Below are 23,481 nucleotides of genomic sequence, written 5' to 3' on the forward strand. Positions count from 1 at the left end.
GCTGCATGGGCTTCTTAACAGAGAATTATTCTGAACTTCCACCCTCCTTCCCTTGCCAGGGAATAGCGTGAGCAGCCCGGTCCTAAGGGGGTCTATAGTTGGTTTTCTTGTGTTTCAGATGAGTTGTTTGTGTACGATGATTCAGACCTGCTTGTCATCAAAATCAACCACTAATGTAATTGCTGTTGATATGACTTATGTCTTTCAAGCTTAACAACTGGCACATCCTCCTGCATCACCAGTAGCCTGGGCCACAAGAGGGTCCCGTGCTTGTCACTTAGTGCAACATTTTGCGTGCTGAAACAGTAGCAAACAGCTCCTTAGAAGACTGAATCATCAGCTACCCCGCTGGCTGTTCCTGTCCTTTTCCTGCTTAAGTTGGTCTGTCGAAGCTGTGGAAATCCACAGGTCTTGGTGGGAAAGCAGTGACAGGCTGATAGCTGTGGGACAAGCGGGACAGCTGTGCCATCACTGAAGGGAGGACCTTACTTAGCTTGTGTGCTCTCTGATTCCTGTACAGCTTGCAAGGCAGGAATCAGGATGGATTTCTAAATAAAGCCTGCACAGACTAGTCTCTCTTGCTTAAGCCTCCACAGACCAAACTGTCATACTTGATTATGGCAAGCAGAAGTTTGGCAGTGCTACCTGCCTTTGAGCTGTGACACCGAGCGGGCTGGGTGCAGCGGTGTTTCGTGTGGTAGCGTAGATGCTCTGCTTAAAATGCCCTGAGGAAGTTATGGGAGGTTGCCGAGATCCTGTAGCTTTTGCAAGTGCATACTGCATACTGCAGTTGTCTTATAATAAAACCTGGTCTGTTATTAAGCATGGTGGAAGTTTGCTGTGGAGCTCTCCCAGCTGTCAGGGCACCACAATCGGTATGATAACTACAAGGAGGAAATGTCTGGTCTTCTCTTAAGCAATGAAAGAGCTAAGAACCCTTATTTCTGTTCCTGCTACCAGAACCTAATCTTGTGTATTTTTTTTAATTTTTATTTATTTCTAGGAAGTGAAAATAATTCCCTGTACTTATACTATAAGGGCCTCTCAAAGACACTGCTGACGTTCAAGTTTGATACAGTCAAAAGTGTCCTGGACAAGGACCGGAAAGAAGACGACACAAATGAGTTTGTGAGCGCCGTGTGCTGGAGGGCACTACCAGATGGGGTAAGCTTTCTGCTAGGGTGCAGAAGGAATGCCTTCTGCTTCCTCACAAAACAGCAGTGCTGAGGGTTTGACTGGTATTTCACTTGGTATTTTCCCATTTATGGGAAAATTACAGGTGTTGCAGATCAGTGTGAGAACATGAATATCTGTGGGTAACTGAAATGCTGGGGGAGAAGGGACTGCTGTGCTCTTAACTCTTCCACCTGCATGTTTGAGTTCCTCTATGTGGCATCTGAAATCCCAAAAGCAGCATAGGATTTCTGGCACTCAGTTGTGGGGTTTTTTGGGTGCATTAGTGGGGTTTTTGTTGCTTTAGTGATGGCAGCTGCAGACACTCACTGTGGAGCCTTGTCTCAATGTTCCCTGTACGTGTCTGGGGTTGCTCACTGGAACACAGCCCCCGTGTTTAGATGAGAAGATAAGTAAAGGAGGTGAGCCCAGGCTTCAGCCACTTCAGTGGCTGTTCCAGTGACACTTAATTCACATCCATAGCATGTGTCCTGATGCTGCAGGCAGACCTGACACAGCTTTTGTGAGTGTGGCCTTTCAGCACAGGGCTGCTCTGGAGGACAAAATGCTGCTTTTGAATTCAGAGTGCTCTTGGAAAGCTTGCATTAAAAAACAATGAGCAAGTAACTCTTGTATGTACAAGGGTTTGCAGATCAGATACTTAATGTGCTCGTTGGGAAGGGGAGGAAAGGATCTCATCTTAATGCAGTCTTACAAGTAGCTGAAGTGGAATGTTGCCTAACTGATGTCCTGAGATGTTGCATTCACGAAGATGGGGCTTGGGAGAGGTAAGGTCTGCCAATCTGTTTCTGTATGAAGGAGCTGCCCCCACAGCTGTGATTCAGTTGCCACTGACACAAGCACTTCAGGTGGACACTTCTGAATCAAAACAAAAATAAACCCCCAAGTCTGGAACTGCCCTTTGTGTGTAAAAATACGAAGTGGGCTGTTGTGGTTTGAACGGGAGGCATGAGGCTCGGTGCTGTAGGGTCACCATCTTCTTTCTGGCTGGAGATTTAGTTTGTTGTACACAGATGTCACATCTCAGATGAAGAGTGGCTGTTGCAAGTTGGGTAATTTGTCTTTCTGATGGATAAAAATGTGATGTGGGAACCTGTGTGTCCAGAAATGCCCTTCCCTGAACTGCCTTCACAATGCAGTGTGTTTCCCTCAGGTTGTCCTGCCCACTGCCCTCCTGGGCAGCTCTTCTACTGGGATGAACAGTGATGTCCCACTCCCGGGGTTATTTCTGTTACCATCTATTCCTTAGCAGTCTTTTCTCTGATAAATGTGCTTTACTCTGATAAACCTCCTGCTTAAGTGACTGAGAAGCTTCTGAGCAGTCACCAAGAGGCTGTCAAGCAATTCTTTATAACCAGTATGAAAAATACTGTACAAAAATGTAATAGTTAAATCAGGCCCATCAAGATTGCACCAAATAATGTCCAGGCTCTACTCCATTAATTCAGAATCCCCTGCTATTCTTATCTTTTTTTGCCATCACTCCTCTGCTTTTCCCTGGGCTGCTTCTAAATGAGCCTATTTCTCCCACGGCAGCCCCAGTACCTGGCTGTAGTTTGTAAAGAGAGCAGCAAAAAGCTGCCTGTGGTTGGAGAACTGCTGGCTGATCTGCCTGTGGTGCGTGCCATGCTGCTCTACATACCAAGCAAGCAGCCTCACTTGCTTCTGCTAAGAGGCCTTAATTCTTTCTTTGCCGTATCTCCAGACAAGAAGGACTTTTCACTGATCCAGCTACGCATTCCTCTTCCCTCTTGTACCAGCACAGCGATCCTCTTCTGGCCTAATTGAGCCTTTGCTCATGTTCTTAGGAAATTAAATTACTGCACAGCCAAAGGTCAGTTATGTCCACGAAGTCTCACTCCAGTGAAGATGAAACTCTTCTGTTCTACATTTCAATAATGTTTCTCCAACTTGGCATGATTTTTTTTCAAATGAGCCTCATATATACAGGCTTCCCTAAAAGCTGATATATTTTTTTTCTGATGCTGGGATGAACCTGAGAAGGCCTGTGCCTCGCGGTGCTGTCAGCATCTGTGGGATTTGGGGAACCCACAGCTTATTCCTGCCTTAATTTGCAGACTTTGATCCTGGGTGAGTCACTCTGCCTTAGCTTCCTAATTATGAGAGTTACCACACCTCCCTGTCCCCGCTGGCGGTGATCCCGCCTGCTCTGCTGTGTGTGAGGCACTTCCAGCCCAGCAGCCGTGTGAGCCTTGGGAAACCTGCCCCAGATCCACAGGGAGCACAGTGAGTAAGCTTTGTACTGCTGTGGGCACACTCTCTTCTCTGTGCCTTGCTGGGATGGTTCAGAGCATCTCCCTCGTCTCCGTTCCACGGTCACTGGGCAGCAGCTTCAGTTTTGCTGCTGAGGGTGTTCCTGGGGGGTGAGAGAGGCAGGCACAGCCTTTCCCCGGGGCTCAGCGGTGGAACAAGCTCTGTTTCCTTACAGTGTTGCTCTCAAGGATTGTTCTTTAATTAACCTTTGGAGATGAGATGAGTAAGTTTCAGATCTGTCAGTTATCTGGGGAAGCATGAGTACATGTACTCCTTCACTTCGTGCACTTAAGTGCAGAATCTCAGATCCTAATTAAAACTTAACTAAAACTTTCAGATGAAATGTCATTGATTCTTTTCTTAAATCTATTTTTATGTAATTCAGGCTTTTTACTTCCTCCTGAGCCAAAGTCAAGCTGTGCCAGCAGCCCTTGCCAGAACCCATATTTTTATTTCTTTCCCTTCTGTGTTGCTTTTCCTTTGCTTACAAGGATGCAAAGACCTTTCTGCTGGAGCTGTCACCTTTCCAACTGCAGAGGTCCAGCCAGCACCTCCTTTCTACCTATATCAAAGCCATTACAAGGGAGAGAAATTATCCTTCCTAAGTGCTTATTACCATTTTGCACCAGGATTACTCACTTTTTCAACTCTTAAAAATGTTTAGAAATAAGCAGTAGCTTGTAGGCTAATAATTTTGTTAGACTCCTTGGAAAAAAACAGGCAAACAAAAAACCTCTCAGCAGGCCATTATGAAGCAAACCTCTGCTTCTTGCAGTGCTGTGTCCTAGACAAAGGTAAATAGGCTGTTTGATATTTTTTAAATAGCCCTTATTTAATGTTTGTGGGGAAAACCATTTCTCCCTTCTCGTTTTATGCTAAAAATTGATCAATATTTAAAAGTAGAGAAAGCTTCAGGATACTTCTGGCCTAAGTGACCTGATAAACATGAGTTAGACACAGAGATGCTTTTCACAGAACCTTCCCTGAACAAAATCCTTTTATTTTCCGAGTCAAGGATTTCATAATACATTCATGCCATCCTTTTTAGCCAGCTTGATTTCAAACATGAATTTGGTCTTGAGGCTGCAAAACAACAGTCTTCTATTTCAGTAGTGTATAAACAGGAGATGCTCTTAAATACAGGGATGCTCTTGCATAGGCAAAGGAAATTACAGCAGTGGGAGTAGTTCAGTGCATTTAAGTGGGTAGAGATGTTTTATCTGTCTCCATTTATGTTTAGGTACATGGATCATAACTGGAAGAAATTAGTTTGTACTTTGTTTTCCCTCACGTGTCCCGTGGGATGTTTTCCCCTACCCTGAAGAGGACACCTTTCCTTTGGACCTGCTCTGCCCTATTCCAGAGTTCAAGATGTGCCTCATAGAGCTGTGTTAAATAATTACATCTCAAGTAGCCCTTTTCCCAGATATGGTTAGTTTTTCTCAGAAGCTGTCAAAAGAGAAACCAAGGCTGAACCTGCTCCCAGGACAGCAAAAAGGTATTACAGCTGAACACAGAAGCAATTTGATTATGTAGATTAAGCATGGCTCAATCTATCATAATCACTGTAAAGAAGCCATTTAATTTTGTACCTGTTTGCACGAGTATTCATTACTGCAGATAAGGAGGTTACCAGGGAAGGATTTCACAAGCAGAAATGTCGAGGCTTTGATACCAGTGAGGAGATGCAGATAAGAGCAGGAGAGAGCCATGCAAATTAGCTTAGGTAAAGCTCTATGTACATTTGTGGGGGGTTTTTTTGAGGAGTAAAGAAAGGAAATCCACTGAGAGAAAACTGGAGCCTTGAATCACAGAGCAGGTGGGTGGTGGGACGTGCTGGATGGGTGCAGAGGTCTCCTGGTGCTTCGGAAGAAGGCTCTCAGTGCTAGGAAAGCATCTCCCCTGCCTCAGCAGAAATCTGTGTATGTGTTTCCTCACCTTGTTGTCACTCCTCAGAAGTGATTTTAATTTGTGGGGGGTCTCAAAACAATCGTCTATCTGTGGGTGAGAGAAGCAAGCTCTGGGGCTCCAGGGTTCATTCAGGTTGTCTTTAGGCACTGTCATGTGATGGAAGTATCTTTGTAATTAGTCCTGTACCTCTGAACTTCTCTTTGTTAGTCTCAGAGGATGAAATATTCCCTTCAAATAGGGCTTTGGTGCATCTTTTCAAAAAACAAGCTTTTCTGTTGTTTATTTTTCCTTTCCTCTGGACATTCAGCTTGCTTTCTTAATGATGTCTGGTTTGAATTCTTTAAATAGAAAGCTGTAATTGTACCACTGTAAGCTGGTCACTTAATAGGGCTGTAATCTTGTTCACAGATGAAAAGTAGCCATCCTTTGTTTCCCAGTAGCCTAATAAATGGTACACAGGAGCTAGTCAGTGGCTCTGATAATTTACGATCAGCAAATTGGCTCCCTTCACAGGAATTAATTTAGCCAATACAAATTATTTCAGGAAGTGATTCATTGCCATTTGAAAGCGCTAATTAATTTGGGTGACTTATGAACATTAAAAATTAAGCCTCCTTTGTCACTCCCAAGTAACCGAGTGCTAATTCAGTGTCATTCTTAAGTAACTTGTATCAACTGTAACTACATCTCCTGTAGCCTGAAATACAAAATCCAATGGGATTTTGGGGGGAAAACAAGTGTAGTACTTGATATTTCTTTGTTCCGCTTTGCTGCTGAAATTTTCAAGTCTAAGAACTGATGAGAATTTTGACTTCCAGCTTCAGCTCAGTGTTGATTTATTTTTACAGCATCCTCAGCTGGCTGTTGAGATGTCAGTTAGGATGTACCTAGGTAGTAACCTAAAGCTTAGGAGGTAAGTGCCTGCCTGGAGTGATCAGACCCAGCTGCCCCTCTCCTGCCTCTGATACCAGCTGTGGCACAGGCTGCAGCGTGAGCAGCTCCAGCTGCAGGATTTTCTGGCAGGGCACCTGCTGTTTTCTGACTCATCCTTTCTTTCCTAGACCAGGATTGGCCCATAGCATTTGTGTGCAGCCTCTCCCAAACCAGTATCCTTGCAGGATATTCTCCAGTGCAGTGCTGCTGCTTCATGCTGGAAGCACAGAGATGCCTTTGTCCTCGCCCTCGTGATTGAAATGCACAGCAGTTTATGGGAGCTGACGATGATCAGCTTTTAAAAAAAAGCAAGATGTAACTTTGATCAGCTATATTCTACTGGTTTTTCTCCCCCATGTGAAAATCTTCAAAGATTTTCCTCCCTCCCATGGAAGCTGTCCAAGCCCCGTAGCCTGTGTGCTGTGAGGCTCTCAGCTCTCTGTGTGAGGCTTCCCACTCCTCCTGACATGCCCTCTGCTCTCTGGCCTTTGGCAATGCTTTAAACATGAAGTTTTCTTTGACTTTTTTTTTTTATTTTGCTACTTTGCACTTTCCTTAGGTAGTAAATGTATTTGATTTCTCTTCCATCCTACCTTTTTTATGTCTGTGCTCCCTTACTCTTTTGAAAATCTCAAATCTTTGTTAAATACAGGTGGAACCCAGAATATCAGAAGATACATCATACATGCTTGATTTTTTTTTCCTCCAGATTTGAGCATATTACTTATGTATACCAACACATACTGTATACATTTTTATGTGCTGCTTGAAAGCTATTCTCTTATGCAGACTAATTTCTACCTGTCTGATAAAAGATGTCACAAGTTGAGCATGTTCCTTTGTGCTGAATATGCTTGTGTGCTTTCATACTCTTCTCTCTTCAAATTCTCATCTTGGGCTCTATTTTTTCTGTGGCTAAGCAGAATTAATTAAAAAGTGCTCAGGTGACGAACAATATTTTACTACCTGTCACAAACCTTGGAGTCCAACTGGGGAGAACTTTATGGGGGGAATCATATTCTATTATTAACAGTACATGCATTATATTGAAATCTCAATGTGTTGACACCTCGATCCATGTGAAAGACCATCTCGATAATGTGATTATGCAAATGACAGGCTTTAGGAGAAAGTGTTTAATTTTGAGTCTTCTGTAGAAAAATAAAAATGTTGGTAAATGTTCTTTCCTTGCTGCTTTCTCCTGAGCTCCCTCCTGGTTAGGGCAGAACCAGCATGGCAGGGATGAAGGGAGCCGGGCCATTGCCTCATAACCCCAGTCTCTGTTCACTGTGCTCCTCCTGCCTAGTGTGTTCAGGGGCAGAAGGGTGTATTGCACCATTTGTTTTGCTGTTTCAGGGCTCACAGTGGCTGGTACATCAGGACCTGTGTTAACCCTTCCTTTCCTGGATGCAGAGCCATCCCTGTCCATGCCACCGCTGAGAACAGAGGGGCTGAGTCTCTCTTTTGTTCAGCTGTGGAAGTTCAGGTCCCCTGTGGTACTGCAGCACTCTGATATCATTCTAACTTCTATTTTAAGAATAGCTTCTTCAAGAAATGTAGGTGGCTCGGGTTTTTCTTCTTTGTTGGTTTTAACTTTACATTTGCAAACTCAGTTTCTCTCCTTCTGCAAGGTGAGGTTTGTTTTTTTTTTTTTCCCTTGCATAATTACAGAAAATTGCCACGGGGTTGATGTTTTTTTGAAGTGAAGGCAGATGAAAGTCGCACATGTTTCTTGAATGAAGGCAGTGTTTACTCTTTCAGACTTTAACAGATGATATTTGCTTACCAATGTGTCTCTTGTAATGCCAAGAGAAGTAGAGCGTGCTGTAGGAGGACTGGAGTCATCTTTCCTAGACCAAGTGAATGACACAGTGGCCAACGTAGCTTGGAGTGCTGTTGACATTACAGTTCCAGTAGCTGATCCCAGTGGTGCAACTGTGGAGATAATGGATTGCAGATCATTGCTGGCGCAAGCAGAGGTCCAAGCAGGCTCTTGCTGTTTCCTAGGCTTTAAAAAATCAGAGCATCCCAATGCAGCCACAAATGGTATTGCTGTGATACACACCGTGAGCTGGGGACGCAAAGAAGTCTCTCTGCAGCTGTCGTTAAACTTGGAAATGGATGGGTTTTTTCTCCTGTTGGGACTCAGCTGCTTTAGTAGCCATCAATTTTTTATTAAAGTATGAGTTTCATAACAGATGAACCCAAGTCAAGAATTCACCTGGAACCTGGACTCTGTGCCCAACTCCATCCACAACTCTCTACTGAACCGTAACATTACAGTATGTACTGTGTGGCCCTTGTGTAAGCTATGTCCCAAATAGCACAGCTTCAAAGAAAGTTATTTGTTACTTATACTGGGGTGGAGAGAGAAAAAAGAGCAGATGCATGTTCAGAGAACACTTGCTTTTAGAACAAAATCACTGGAGAACTGTTTTCCCTCTCCACCCAAACTCTGCAGTGCTGCTGTTGGGCCTCCTGGACTGAACTCTGATACGTATCCTGCTGGGTTCTAGAGCTGCTGATTCAATCACTGATTATGTTATTAGGCTTGGGGGCTGGGGGGAGTTCAGATGATGCCTGGAAACATCCTTATCCAGAACTGTGAGCTCCCTCTTCCCATGGCTGATCTTAATGTTGTGCCATTGTCTCATGGGCATTTCACCTGGTGTGGGGATTAGAGGTGGCAGGCATGCTCTCTGCTCCCCCACAACTCAGCCTTTGGGCAGGAAGGCTCATTCCTGGTATTTTGGGGGGGGGGTTATAATCACAGAATCGTAGAGTAGAAGAAACATTTCCAGGTCATCTAGTCCTGCAATGAACAGGGACACCTCCCACTGGAGCAGGTTGCTCAAAACCCTGTCCAACCTGGCCTTGAATGTTTCCAAGGATGGGACATCCACCACCTCTCTGGGCAACCTGTGCCAGTGCCTCACCACCCTCAGTGTAAAAAAACTTCCGTGTTATATGTAACCTAAATCAACCCTCTTTCAATTTAAAACCATTCTCCTTTGTCCTTTTGCAACAGGCCCTACTAAAAAGTTCGTCCCCATTCTTTTTTTATAGGCTCCCTTTGAGTACTGGAAGGCTGCAATAAGGTCTTCCTGGGTCCTTCTGTTCTCCAGGCTGAACAACCTCACCTGTCCTCACAGGAGAGATGTTTCACCCCTCTGTTCAGGTTCATGGCCTCTCCAGACCCACTGTAAATTATGTGTAGCTTAGTGTCCTGGAGCAGAGCCCCCCAAAAGCAGTGAGTAACAGCAGGAACCTGGCGAGTTTTGTAGGTACTGAGCCAACATCTATTGCCTGATCTCCAGCTCCAGCTAAAGCTGGTCTGCTCTGAGTCAGAGCCTCTCCTGGGTGAGCAGCCTTTGCTTTACTTTGTGCTGCTGGGCTCATGCTGGCTCTCTTGTGTGTGAAGTGCCATCTGCTGAAGTCCCTGGCTGGCACAAAGTGCCGGTGAGATGAGGTTTGAGTGCCGGGAGCTGATCTCAGCCGGGCAGTATTTAGTGTGCTGCAAAGCAGATGAAGGGGGTCACTTAAGACAGGAACTGCAGGGGTAGAGCTGTGTTTCCCAACACTTGCTGCTAAAGGAGGACTTTGGTTTCTGGCCAGAAAGAGAGAGTGAGGCAGGTTTTGAAAAGCCCTTGGCACTGGGCTCACCACCGCTTTTGAAGTGACTCCAGTGCAGCCTCAGAATTCCCACACGAGGGTGGTGGTCTGCTGTCACTGCTGTTTGAAGGTGGGTTTATAACCTCGTTCCCTCTAACAAGTGACACTGCCTCAGTTACAGCCAAAACAACCTCACAATATTGTCTTTTTATTTTTTTCCCCATTCTTCGGTGCTAATGCTGATGGTGAGTCCTGCCAGGCCACCACCATTCAGCAGTCACAGCTCATGAGCTGCATCAACCTTTTGCTCTAGTGCTCCTAATTAAGCAATTTTAATGACAGAATTTAATGTTTTACAGAGTCTAAATGAAGTGGAAAAAATATGAACTGATTTTTTTTCTTTCCAGCACAAGATTTTGATCAGATAATTTAACCTCTGGGTGAAATGGAAGTAGATGCCTTTATGCATAGGTGGTTTTCTCTGCAAAAGCTTTACTTTATGTAGATCTCTGCATTAATAGAGTTACTGCTTGGCTTTGGGCAATTGTTCTGAGGGTTTTTTGTATGTTCTCTGCCCTTCTGTTATCAGTAACAAAACCCCAAAAGCCTTTTGAAACCCAATAACTTGTGACCAGCTTAATACCAACTGCGTCGCATGTTAGTAAAGCAAGAATTAAGGCTTGAGAAAACAACTGCTCAGACTCATTTTCCAACAGCAGCACAGATCTGTATCCTTTTGAACTATTTAAATAAGACTTATTTTTCTTTGGGTGCTGTTCTGCTCTAATTCTAGGGATGTGCATGGAGTGAAAACGGTCACTCCTTTGAGAGCAATCTCGTGTCTGAATTGGAACTGCTTGGATATATAATTAAGAGACGTAATTATTTTATGTAGGATACACACAGAATTATAGTAGTCAGTCCTTTCTAAGGAAGAGAAAGCCAGCATGACAGGAAAGTTATGTTTAGTAATGTAATGAGGGCCTTTTTGACAGAAATGGCACTGTTAAATTTGGGGTTGTGCAGCTCAGTGGAATTCACCCTCGCACGAGGTGTTTTAAATTCTGCAAGGGAAGTGCTGCTTCAAATAATTATGTCTCTGATGGTATTGTACATCATAATCACTTCCAAAACTCTTATCTAGATGCAAAAGCTGGAGAGAAGTGAGCTGTTTGATGCAGTACTGGATTTTTTTAGTTTTACTTTAGTATGTCTGAAGTGAATATTAAATTAAGCAGAGAGGTAGAGCTGGGGCAGCCTGGGGAGCTGCAGATGAGGCAGAGCATTGTTTCCCATGTATTTATAATAATGAGAGATACTGGAGGGAAGATAAACAATATTACATATACTGGGAAGAAAGATTGGTTCAGATCCATTATATAAATAAATAAAAGTTTCTTTTACCTGTAATCTGCAGATAGCACATAAATTAACTGCAGCAGGAGGAAGAGAAGCTGTGTCCCTCCTCACTACCCAACCTGGCAGAGGCTCAGCACAGCCAGCCGAGAATCCCCATGTTAATCAGGCACATGATTCATTCTTCCCAATTTTTAGGTTGATCAGTTGAGACCTCGTTGCCTTTTTTTCTTCCAAGAAAGACCTGCTACAAAGCAGACTGCTCAGGCCAAGTTTGTCCTGACCACCAAATAACAGCAAGCTGCTCTAGTGTGGGGAGTGTGCGCTTGGGGGATGTCTTGACTCGTTTAGAGTGAAATACCCTTGATTAAAATAGGTTAATAGTGCTTCTGTGCGTGTCTTGCTTCATAACTGTTTGAAAAGATGAATTCGGGCCAGCAGGAGTTACAAAAAAAAAAAAAAAACCACAAAAAATAGGAGAGAAAATGAGCTACAAATGTCCTTATTTAGTACAAAAAGATTCAGCTTGCTGTTGGCTTTGTTTTCACCAGGTTCACGCTTCGCTTGACAATGCAACAGAAGAAATTTAAATTGTTGGGAAATGCGTGAAAATCTGAAATAAAACAGGAGTTAGCAGCTTGTGAAACTTTTCTTCTAGTGTTTAGAGCAGGCAGCAGCCCGCACTGGGAGCTTGGGAGTTTTCTTTCTTTCAAAACTTACGAATACAGATATACATATATTTACCATGCCAAAAGTAAGCAAAGAGCCACACTGAAAAATCACTCTGAGGCTCAGGTGTTTGTCTGAGAAAGACACTGTTTGGGAGATTTCTGCTGGATAAATGTTTGCCAGGTGTACTGTAACAAGGTGAAGGGATGCAATTTGGCCACTGCTTTCCCTGTGCATCCCATGTGGGCTCAGACCCTCTCTCCATGCCTCTTGGCCATCCCTCCTCTTCCCATTATAAGACTCCTTGGTTTCCCCCATGAGAGTGGAAGGGGCCACAAGAACAATCTCCTCCTAAGCCCACCACCAAGTCTTTGGGTTTTGCTGATCCTTGTGAACCTCTGAGTTACCCATTCTGGAGTGGGAAGGGGAGCTAGGAAAACTCATTTTTGTAAAGATTTTTGAAGTTTCCATTGCTTTCCTTTGAGAACAGATCAGAGGTAAGTTTGTGGTGTGTTTGCAGCCAGGCTGGGGCTTCTGTATTAGTTTTGGATATTTGGATATTAGTTTGGAATTTGAGCCCAGCTCATTACAAATCAGAGTTAATGAGGTAATGAACGTGACACAGGGTCCAGCTCCATTGTCTGTGTCTCCCCTTAACCCAACAAACACATACTGTGTATGTGCTCTGTGTGTGGCTCTTTTATTTTAGAGGCCGTTTCCTTATACAATCATTTATCTCTCCCTTGGATGCTATACCTAGGGCAGGGCATGATCATGAACTCTTTGTGAGATCTTTTCTGCTGATGGTTGTAGCAGTACAGGTGAGTTTGCTGTGACAAGAAATAAGTCATATAGTCCTGGCAGAGGACAGTTATTTTTATTTTCTTTTAACCCCTGTATTTTGTCCTGTATTTCTCACCATCTCTGCTCTGAAATGTTTTAAGAATTGTCGGGCTGAGGGAAAAGCAGGGGGTACCCTCCATGTGCTTCAGCTCTGTGTGTCTGTTGAGGAGTGAGTGAACAGCAGCATCTCTTCAGAAAGAATATCTAAAATCAAGCGAGGATGAAGCAGATTAGCTAAAAAAAAAAAAAAAATCAAAAGCCTGAAGTGTTTGTTTGTCTTCCCTCACCCTCTGTCAGCAGAGCTGGGGTTTGTATTCTAATATTTATGTAGCTGAAGGGTATTAGAAAATCAGAGGTACTGTGGTGCAACACAAGGGGTTTTGTTCGCTCCTGTAATCCCGGTAGGTGATTTTTTTTTTCTTTATATACTTGAGTCTTTTTAAACTTCCTTTTTTGCTATTAGTGTCATTGGTAGCTTAATGGATTTCTTGATTGTTGAGCTCTTCTTTTTGATGCAGTATTGTTAGTCTTAGCATGCATTCAGAATGACAGGGAGCATTAAAAACAGTCATTTCAATTTGAGATATCTGGAGATAATTTTTTTTATACCCAGTGTGTGAAAATAACTTGAACAGTAGCAGAATCATCCATTGTAAGAGAGATGATTTTACTTGTGAATCATGTTTAAAGATAAAATCTGCCTGCTTCCCGAGTCATGGATTTCCTATTCATTGCTCTGTTAAGATTAATCGGGAGCAAGACTTAATCCAGAACAAAGATGATTGAATTGTCCTTAAACAGTGATGTAGAACATTACCCAGATCTCACTTGGGTCTCGCAGTGCTGAGAAATCACAACCATGAGAGAGCTGCTTGTGAGTACATTATATGAAGAGAGATGCTTTTTACTAATTTGCTGACTCATTAGGAAGAAAAATGCTCTCTGTTTCTTGTGGGTTTTTTTGGAATGTTAGTTGTGAGGAGGTGTAGTACGGAATGGGTTAAATCTGTGTAGTGTATTAGCCAGAAATTATTTTGGCAGGCAATAAAAGGGCTCACTCCACCTGTGAAAGCCTCTGATGGCTGTAAGTTTTGCCATTACCTGAGCTGCTGCTGTGTTTGTGGAGTAGCCAGGATGGAAAATGGAGTACCTTCATGCAGCTTTGGTGCCTCTTTGGGGAGCCAGAGGAGGACAAGCTCCAGCTCCCCCAGCCAGTCGGTCAGTGTGCCCAGCAGAACCATCCGCTGCTCCCCACTGCTGCCAGCCCCAGCTGCTCACTGCCCCTGCAGTGGTGCTAACAACAAAGCCATGCTTTTAAGAGTTAGTGTCTTCTTTTTTTTTTAATCTCTTCTTTTCCATCAGAAAGTGTGTAGAGCTATAAGGTTGTCCTAAATCTCCAGTTAAGCCTAGAATGGAGTTATGATGTCATCTGGGTTTTGCCCTTTCAGGGGGCCAAGGAGAGAGCATAGGGGGAAGCGTCTCATTCAAGGATTTCTAGGATGTAACATGGAAGCTTGACAGCCCCTCAGTTCATTTTGGGACTCCTACCTGAGAGAGGACTGTGATCAGTGATGTTTGGGAGCTGGCATTGCATATTTCAGGTGTATGAACCACATTAAAAATAATTAAAAATAAAAATAAAAAGCATGGAGGAGCATCTTGCTGTGTAATGGCCTTGCTTTTGGGATGCTGGCACGCAGCACACCATTGGCAAGCTGTGCCCTGGAGTTTAGGAGTGTATTCAAGGCCAGGAGATTCAGGGACTTATTAAGGCACTGCAGCTCCAGGCCCTGCTGTTTGCTGGCAGTCACTGAGCAGGGTAAGGAAGGCACTGTTGGTGCCATGTTTAAGGCTGTCAGGCATATAGAGTGTGCCCCTTGCAGCATCTCTTTCTTCTGGCTAGAGTGATTTTGACCTTCTGAGTTAAACTTTTCCACTTAATGATATTTTCCTATTATTTGAATCCTCTTTTCTTCAGCTTATTTGCATGCGTGACATCATGTTTCATTTAGGATTTGATACGGTCAGGAGCCCAGGATAAAAGACAGAGTAATAAAAGGCTGGTTTAATCATGAAATTTTCGAGGACTGGAAGCTGCTGGAGCCAGTTGGGACCAGTCATGGGCAAAATAAATGTATTTTTGTCCACTGTTGCAGTCTTCCTAGAGCAAAGTGGAGGTCTCTGTCTGCTTTAGGACAGCCAACTAAACCGGATCGTTCCCCTCCAGACACGGGTGTTATCTCACGGTGTGCTGAGGCTGCTCCTGCGGGGTCCTCAGCAGTGCCTGCTGCCCAGCCACAGCATTCCCACCACGTGGGGACAGCCTGGGGGCAGGATTTTGTCTGCAGCATCCAGAGCTAAGTATAATTGCCAAGTGTTAATCCAGCTCGGTCATTTAAGGCGAGACTGTAATCATAGTTATTGGGTTTAGGATTAAATACCCTTTTTTCTAACGTTCTTGTTAGGTTTAGCCAAGTGGCTGTAGAGGTGATTGTGTTCTGGTTGGAGAGATGTGCATGAGTGGAGCGGGGCTGCGTGTCCTGAGATTGCCCTCCCCTCTCCATTCTTGCTGCCTCAAGAAACAGTCATCTGCTGTAAAGTCAGGTTTGCAGCTTTGATTGAAAATGAGTGTGCAAAACCCCATCAAAGCCGTGCATGCCACAGAGTCATTTAAAAAAAAAAAAAAAAGGAATAAATCCAAAAGGCACCTTGGAGTGTGTGAGCTCCCTGGGATGCCAGGGGCCATCTCCTGCGGTTTGCTGGTGTCCCCAGGCAGGACCTAGAACATCTTGGTCTACCCAAAGAGCTCAGAAAAAAGGGCAGAAAGAGAGAAAGGGTGGAATTGCTCTCTGACGCTTGGGATGATTATTAAATGCTGGCCCACTGCCTGATGGCTGTCACGGGTTTGCAGAAGTGAGACAGATCTGGGAGAGGCAGCTGCAGTTGTGTAGCTGGGAAGTCGGGCTTTTAATTGCTAATTAAAGTTACCGTTTGCATTTGGGGGTTTCCTTTTTAAAGGACGACGCCACATTCCACAAGAAACCACGAGCACTGTGTATTTATAGCACAGCCAAACTGGCGACCTCTCTTGCTGCTTTGTGCTACATCTGTATTTCACCCATTGCCTACTTTTGCTTTCCCATCTGTATTTTTTATGACTTCTGTCCTGACAGCCCTTGTTCTCCTAGTCCTTGACTCCCTTCCCGTGCTGACACACGATCCCATAATGTTTTCCTTTTTGTCTTTATAAACAATAGGCAAGCAGTCTGATAGCGTAAGTCCAAAGTCAAGGGAGCTTTGCAGATTCAGCTTGACAGCTCCTCTCTGAATTATTTAAAAGCCATAAACAAAAGGAAGCCCATCTACAGCTTCAGGTGACTTCTCCTCCAGTATTGTCGAGCATGCCTGGTAGGCAAATCCTTCTAATTTTGCCCATTTAAATCTACGGGATTTATTGGAATAGCAAAAAAATTAGAATTCAGGGGCTGCTCATGGTATTCTTTAGGGGAGGGTAAGTTGTAGGGAGGTGAATGAGCAAAGCTGAGGAGAGGCAAAGTTGAATGAAAGAATAGAGAATTTTCTTTTTGGTATGAATTGTGTGTCAAGTTTAGATTCTTTTTTTTCCCCTCTCACAATCAATAAACTTGTCTGAAGACATCCTGCATTTTGCTTCTGACTTTAATCTCAGTCCTTGGTGGGTTTCGTTGTTTGTTCTTTTTACATCCTTTGTTTTCAAATCTAAAATGCTTTTCTACAGCTGAATGACCCAGTGATTTCTGACTTCTCAGGTGCATTTTAGTTGCTGGTTTCACTCGTCCTTCTGGATCAGGAATGTTTTAGATGGCTGGGATTAGGGAAGCAGGCAGCAGCCACAATTGAGTCCTCTAGATGATGCGAAGTTCATTATTATCTGTTGAATAGTTCATTCTGCAGAACAAAGTAGGGAAGGTGTCATGCTTTGCATTTACTGTGCTAAAGCTATAAAGCTGTACTCTCATCATTCCTAATACCTAAGGCATGGCTGTCTTCTCCTCCCACTCCCTTCTCCCCTCAGATAAATACAATGGAGAAAGCATCAGCAGTAGCATATTAGAGACACAACTTTATATGTATCATCTGTCCTCTGGATGGTTTTGTTTAATGAAGTTTTTCACCTTTTCTGTACAGTCAGACCTTATTAAAATGCAATTTACTGTACTGTCTTTCAGTACCAGCCATACAATTTTGTCATCAAAGCTGATATTTTGCAGTGTGGCCTTGCTTTGAAAACTGACCTGCAAAAATGGCTTTGACATATCTTCTTTCAGAGATTCCAGCACCTCTCAGTGTACAAACCAAGGATCCCTCTCTTACAAACAGCCTTGCAGGAGTGACCCAGCCACAGCCCAGTTCAGCTGACTCTTCCCTGCAGTTATAACTGACTTACAGAGCCCTCACTGACCATGAACCAAGCCAGCTCTAAACCCCTTCTTGGCCACAGCTGGAAGGAGGTGGTTCTGCTGGCTGGGGAGGATGCTCAACTGCTGTCCCATCCTTACCTGTGCTTACCCTGTCCAACAGAAACATAAGACAGTAAACCTCTTTTGCACAACCTTGTGACTTGAATTCCTGCAGGGAGAAGATTTAGGTATAACTGGAATTTTACTTAGTTGCTGCTCGAGAGAAAACTTGTGTTTGTGGCATGAAATGCAGTTTTGGATGGCAGCAAAACCTGCTGCCTGCAGGTGAAGGCTCTGGCAGTTTCTCTTTGCCATTCCTAAGTTTGTCAATATCTCTGCTCCTTTATCATTTTTCTGTGTGCCCTGGCTACTGAAAATATGTACCCACTGCACTCAGGGCATTTTTGGAGCAACATTTTGAGGAGACAAAGCTTCCTGTTTCCCAAAGCCTAGAGAAGGCCACGTGCTCTGGTGCAGCTTGCCCAGCCTTGTCTGCATTGCGGGAGGTTTCAGGTAGTGCTGCACTTGATCCTGTTATAGCATTAGCTGAATTGGATGGTGCAGGAGGTTGTGAATTCCTTCAAGATTAATGGAAACTTTTGTTTTACCTTAATTAAACTTCCATTCCTTAAATCAAAGCCCTCTTTCCCAAATAGGTGTACGTTATAAATTGCATTAGTATAGGTGTAACTTCATGAAGCTCCTGCGTTGCTAACGTTAATGTTTGTGCCTTGAGTTTTCTCTGCAAGAAACAATTTATCACTTCTTGTATCTCACCAGGTCCTGGTGATTTCACTTCTGTGGCACACATGTTGCATAGGATATGTAAGGAAAAAATACATAAATATATGTATTTATATAAACAGTGGCTTAGGCAGCTACAAGCTGGGCCACCTTGCGGGTACCCTTCCCTTTTGTGTTTTCACACCAAGCAGATCATGTCCCTTTGGGTGTAAGCAGCCTCCAGGGACGAGGTATTTTTGCTTTTCTGATGTGTTTTGCTTCCCCTCCCCTTGCTGTAGCCCTGTTTGCCCCACAGATATGTAATCCCCCACCCTCCCTGCCTGCTGCCTCAGCTTTACATATGCTGTCACTCCCCCCCTCAGCCAGCACCCTCAGTGCTGACACTTAGACCCGTGACTCCATTCCTGCTGCTCTTAAATATACTGTTCTTGGCCTAAAGAGAAATGAAGGCTTTGATTTCCATGGCTGCCAGACTTCTGGCCCATCCAGTAACACAATTAGAAGGCTTGCAGATGCAGTGAAACCATCATCCTTCTTTTCCAGCTGGCATAAGCAAAACATTTAGAAGAGTTAATGTGTTTATTGAGCACTCGAATCCCCCTGCAACTTTATTCCGAGACCCACTAATGCAGTGGTCAGGATTTTAACATATGTCCAGAACTTTCAGAGTTGGTTGGCTTGGGATACTGTAACACCAGGGTTTGGCTTTGGTTTGGTGGTGGGATCCCACTTAAAAAAGGTAGGGTGTGTTCAAGGGATGTTATTCCAGCTAAAGCATGGAAACTAAATGTGAGAATTCAGGTTGTACCTCTTTTGCATCTCTGTGTCAGGCCAGTCTTGGTAGTACCTTGGGAATGGTGTCTAAGAAAAGGGGGAAAAACCTACACAACTGCATCAGGGAGGGAGGAGGGAGAATATGTGAGAGCAGCAGCTCTGCAGACCCCAAGGTCAGTGAGGAAGGAGGGGCTCCAGGTGCCTGAAAATCCTGTGCAGCCCATGGTGAAGACCATGGTTGAGCCCACCTTGGAGCAGAACTCTTGGCAGGGCCTGTGGACACATGGAGGGAGGAGCCCACACTAGAGCAGGTTTGCTGTCAGGACTTGTAACCCCACAGGGGACTCACACTGGAGCAGTTTGTGGAGGACTGTCCTGTGGGAGACACCCCGTGATGGAACAGGGGAAGAGTGTGAGGAATCCTCCTCTTGAGAAGTGAGGGAGAGGCAGAGACGTGATGAACTGATAGTGCCCCCCATTCCTTGTCCCTCTGTGTCACTGGTGGGAAGGAGGTAGAGAAAAATCAGGAGTGAAGCTGAGCCTGGGAAGAAGGGAGAGGGGGAGGGAAAGTGTTTTTAAGATTTGGTTTTGTTTCTCATTATCCAACTCTGATTTGATTAGTAATAAATTAAATTTTCCCCAAGTTAAGCCTGTTTTGCCTGGGATGGTAACTGGGGAGTAATCTCTCCCTGTCCTTATCTCAACTCCAAGCCTTTTCTCTCCCATGTTCAGTTGAGGAGGGACAGTCACAGAGGAGCTTTGTTGGGCACCTGACCTCCATCCAGAGTCAGCCCACCACATTAGGTGTTGCCCAAACAGACAGCTTTCTGCCCCAAAGTGGTGACAGCCAACCATATAAAATGAACAGTAGTAGAGTATGAATCCATTATGGGTTTTAAATAAATTGATTTCTTCATTCCATCAGCCATTTTATGAGTTTCTATCAAAACGTTTCCCTCTTGCTGACCCAGCCAGCCCAGAATGGCTCCCTTCATCATTCCTGACATATCCAATGATTAATCCATTTCCCTGTATTGACTGCCACCGTCTCTGGTTGTAGTGCATTAATTGTTCTTCCACCTTTGCTTTGAGGAGATGGTGTCATGTGAAGGGTTGGGGAGGATTTTCCCAGCCTGTCCTACTAGCACTGGCCCATCTGTGTTCCCACCAGTTACATGGCTGCAAGACCTCTTGCTCCAACAGCTCATCCAAATTCCCTTGGGGAATTTCACAAACTAACCTCTGGAGAACCTGGGAACTACCAGCTTTAAACCTCAGCACTCTTTCTCCCTGCTTTTTCTCCTCAACTCCTCATTGTGAACATCTGGATTAACTTGGGGTAAATCCGAGTGTGTTGCCTCGGTTTCCCCACATCTCGCAGTAGGATAGTACTTTGCTACCTCACCAGGGCATTTGTTACACTTAATTAATGTTGTAATGTGTCTTTGGTTCCTCTGATAAAATGTGCAGTGCGAATGCAAAGTTGTTTTTGCTGATTGGATTGTTAATTAAATGTGCACATATAAGTGATTTATTGGCAGTAGAGAACTAAGACTTAATAATTTAAAATATTAACATCAAGGTGGTTGGGTCAATTTTAAGCCTGTATCATTCAGCTATTTACAGACTGAAACTAATGGCACTGGGAGAGGAAGGGAAGCAGGATCTGGGCCAGCCAATGGCTTATTTGGTGGCACTTCTATGTGGGGACTGATTTAATAACAGCATGTGAATTCTGGTGCCCAGCCCAGGGAAGCCACTGACAGCATCAACAGTGTGCTAAGCTTCACAAAGCACAGGAGACGTGTCACCCAGCAGTGATCCCGCTTGGCCCAACTTGGAAACCATTTGTCAGCCCTCAGAGCAGCGTGCTCCAGTTCAGCACAGCAGCTGACGTGCAATAGCAGCTCCTGTTATCAGGAGAAAGCATGAAAGCAAGGATATCTGGGGCATGTGTGCGTCTGCGAGCTGCTGACGTGGATCACCTTCTCCTGGTGGACGCTCCCAGCCCAGCAGCAGTTTGTTCCCCAAAAATAACATGGGGTTGCAGTCTCTAACCATAAGGCTTCTGCCTGCTTATGTCCTTCTGTCCTCTGGGGTTTATCTAGGCAGATGTTTCTTAGGTAGATGTGGGAATGAGCTGTAGCTGACAGCCCAGGCGGGGCCCAGAGGAACAGATGTGTCATCCTAGCTCAGAAATGAGTTCTGGGATCTAGAAGGGAAGGCAGCCTGTGGGAGCAGATACACTTGGTTGATTGGATACTGGGGCCAGAAAGTAAGGTTAACCATCATCTCTTCCCTTTCTGACCCTAAGGAAGATGTGCACGTTGGTGTTGGTGCCAGCATGATGGAGGGTTGGAAAGGAAACACTTCTATAAGCAGGATTTGTGGATTCACAAGGGCAGGAAGGGATGGAAAGATGTACGCAGTGCTGTGGAAGAGGCAGTGGAAACTGGGTTTTGATGAGAAATGCTATGCAAGGGACAATGATCTCACAAATACAAAAGCACTGAAGGATATGGGACAGATGGTCTGGGAAAGATAAAAGTGTACTTGCACAAACTGGGGAATTGCTGATTCGAGTGTGAAGAAGATGTGAAAAAGGGAACTGAGGAGTATTTGGTACAGTTGAGCTGGAAGAGAAATCACTGACTTGGCAAAAGGAGAAGGAAGAAGAATAGAGAAGGTAAGAGGAATGGGGAAAACACATCATAAGTGTGAAAGAGGCACAAGAGAACCATCTGAACATGAAGCAGGGCTTAAGCAGACTGGAGTTTGCCCTTCAGAGCAGGGCAAAGAATGTGTTGTAAATTAAAGAAACCCGAGGAGCTGGGATAGAATCACAGAATATCCTGAGTTGGAAGGGACCCACAAGTATCATACAGTCCAGCTCCTGGCTCTGCACAGGACACCCCAACAGTCCCACCACATGCTAGAGAGCATTCTCCAAATGTTTCTTGAGCTCTGTTAGGTTTGGGGCTGTGACCACTTCCCTGGGGAACCTGTTCAGAACCTGACCACTCTTCTTCTCGGAAGTTTCCCACCAGTGTCCATTCCTCCCCAGTGCAGCACCTGGGAACAGTGGTCCTTGCTGTATTTTGGGACTGGGCTGTGTATCCCTCATGGAAGGCTGTGCTTGTGGGGTGGATTGCTTGTCTGTCTCATTCAGGGTAGCTTGGACAGAAAAGGCTTTTCACATTCTACTGATTCCTGTTCACAGCTCCGATCCCTCACGGTTTGCCACGGGGCTGCACAAAATCAAAATCCAGAAGTACCAGATTTAGATCACATTTCTGAGTAATCTCATGCAGATTGGTGGCTGCTTCTCCAGATCACATACATGCTTTCTGATACAGGTTTGGAAGAGAGACATAAGCACTAGCAGTATTAATGATAACACCCAGGGCTTGGTTTTGCCACGTACTGCACTGATGGGCAGGGCAGCCTGACCTTGGCCAGGGAGAGATGAAATGCATCACCTCCAGCATGAGGTAATGACTGACTGCAACAAACAATAGAAGAGAAAGGAGGGAAACATACTGACAGTAGGAATGCAGGTCTTGAGCTGTGCAGTTGTTGAGTGACCTACGGCATTAAATTATGTAGAATTGCCAAATGAGTATTTGGAAGTTTTAAGTATTAAAGAGAATAGATCCTAAAAGCTGTTTTCACTAAACTGATGCTCAGCCTTTTCCTGTGGTTTTGCAGTATCGATGTAAATGTGTTTCATGTTTATGCATGCTTTCTGTAAGCTTATTGCAAGCTATATTTATGTACTGCTGCCACTTCCTTCAAGGCCTAGAGCATATTGTTTATGGGGAGCATCTGAAATCCCAGAATTTATGACCACAGGAACAAGTAACTTTAGAGACCCTGTCACAGATAAATGGGCAGTGGCACTCAATATTCCCACACGGAGAGGAGGAGAAGACTTGCCCTTTGGGGGTGGAGGGTTAATGCCAGCATAATTTGTTTTTAACATGTGTCTCCCTACCTTGCCTGATGGGGAGTGTGCAACAGCTGTTAGAGCTGTGTAGTTTGCCTTGCAGTAGGTGCAGAATAATAAGTGTCTAACGAGATTTTCTCATCTAGAATTCTAAATAAATTAGGCGCTCATCAAAACTAGTTTTGTTTCAGAATGACTAAATTACAGAGACAGTTGCCTGTAATGTATCAGCAGTTCCTGGGGTGGCTCTCCTGCCTTTGCAGAGCTTTCTTTACCCTCTTCACATCAGGCTCGTTGGCCTCTGTTTCCACCTTGAATTTGGTGTAGAAACAAGGAGATTGATGCCTGTGTGCAGCCCTGTACGTGTGGGTACTTCTATTTCCTTCTAGCCCTGTCTTCAGTTGCCTTGTTGATCTTGTTTTCTTGAGAGCTACACACTGAAATGAAAGGTCATGCTAAGAAAAAGGGATTTCTCACTTGGCTGAGAGATAGCTTACTCCTCATTTGAGTGTGTCATTGGAGCAAGGCTTGGACTGCTCTCCTCGGGGCACCCGTGTGCTGTGAATGCAGCTCATGAGCTTCCAGTTACACAGCGTCCTCTTGGGCTGGGTTTGGTCTGAATAGGAGTAGAAAAAATGCATTGTGTAAAATACAAAAATGAGAAGACTATTTCAGGGAGCAGGAAATGTTCACGTACTGAATCGCAAGTAGGAAGCACCAGATGTGGAGGTGTCAGCAGACTTGATAAAAGAATCCCAGGTACAGAGGTTAAAGTCTGGAATTGCT

General features: G+C 44.5%; 1 protein-coding gene and 1 non-coding gene across 2 annotated transcripts in view; both read left to right on the top strand.

Moving 5' to 3' along the window:
• The window catches only part of COP1 (COP1 E3 ubiquitin ligase), a 123,942-nt gene that overhangs the window by 91,377 nt on the left and 9,084 nt on the right, over positions 1 to 23,481 (top strand). The window contains 1 exon segment of the mRNA XM_050307148.1: positions 1,004 to 1,164. Coding sequence (XP_050163105.1) covers positions 1,004 to 1,164 — 161 coding nt within the window.
• On the top strand, positions 14,889 to 15,024 carry LOC126635912 (small Cajal body-specific RNA 3). Its single transcript, XR_007627840.1, has one exon. It is a non-coding gene; the product is annotated as a small Cajal body-specific RNA 3 (non-coding RNA).

Source organism: Myiozetetes cayanensis, unplaced genomic scaffold (assembly GCF_022539395.1).
Source record: "Myiozetetes cayanensis isolate MyiCay16 unplaced genomic scaffold, myiCay2020 scf12, whole genome shotgun sequence".
Taxonomy (NCBI): domain Eukaryota; kingdom Metazoa; phylum Chordata; class Aves; order Passeriformes; family Tyrannidae; genus Myiozetetes; species Myiozetetes cayanensis.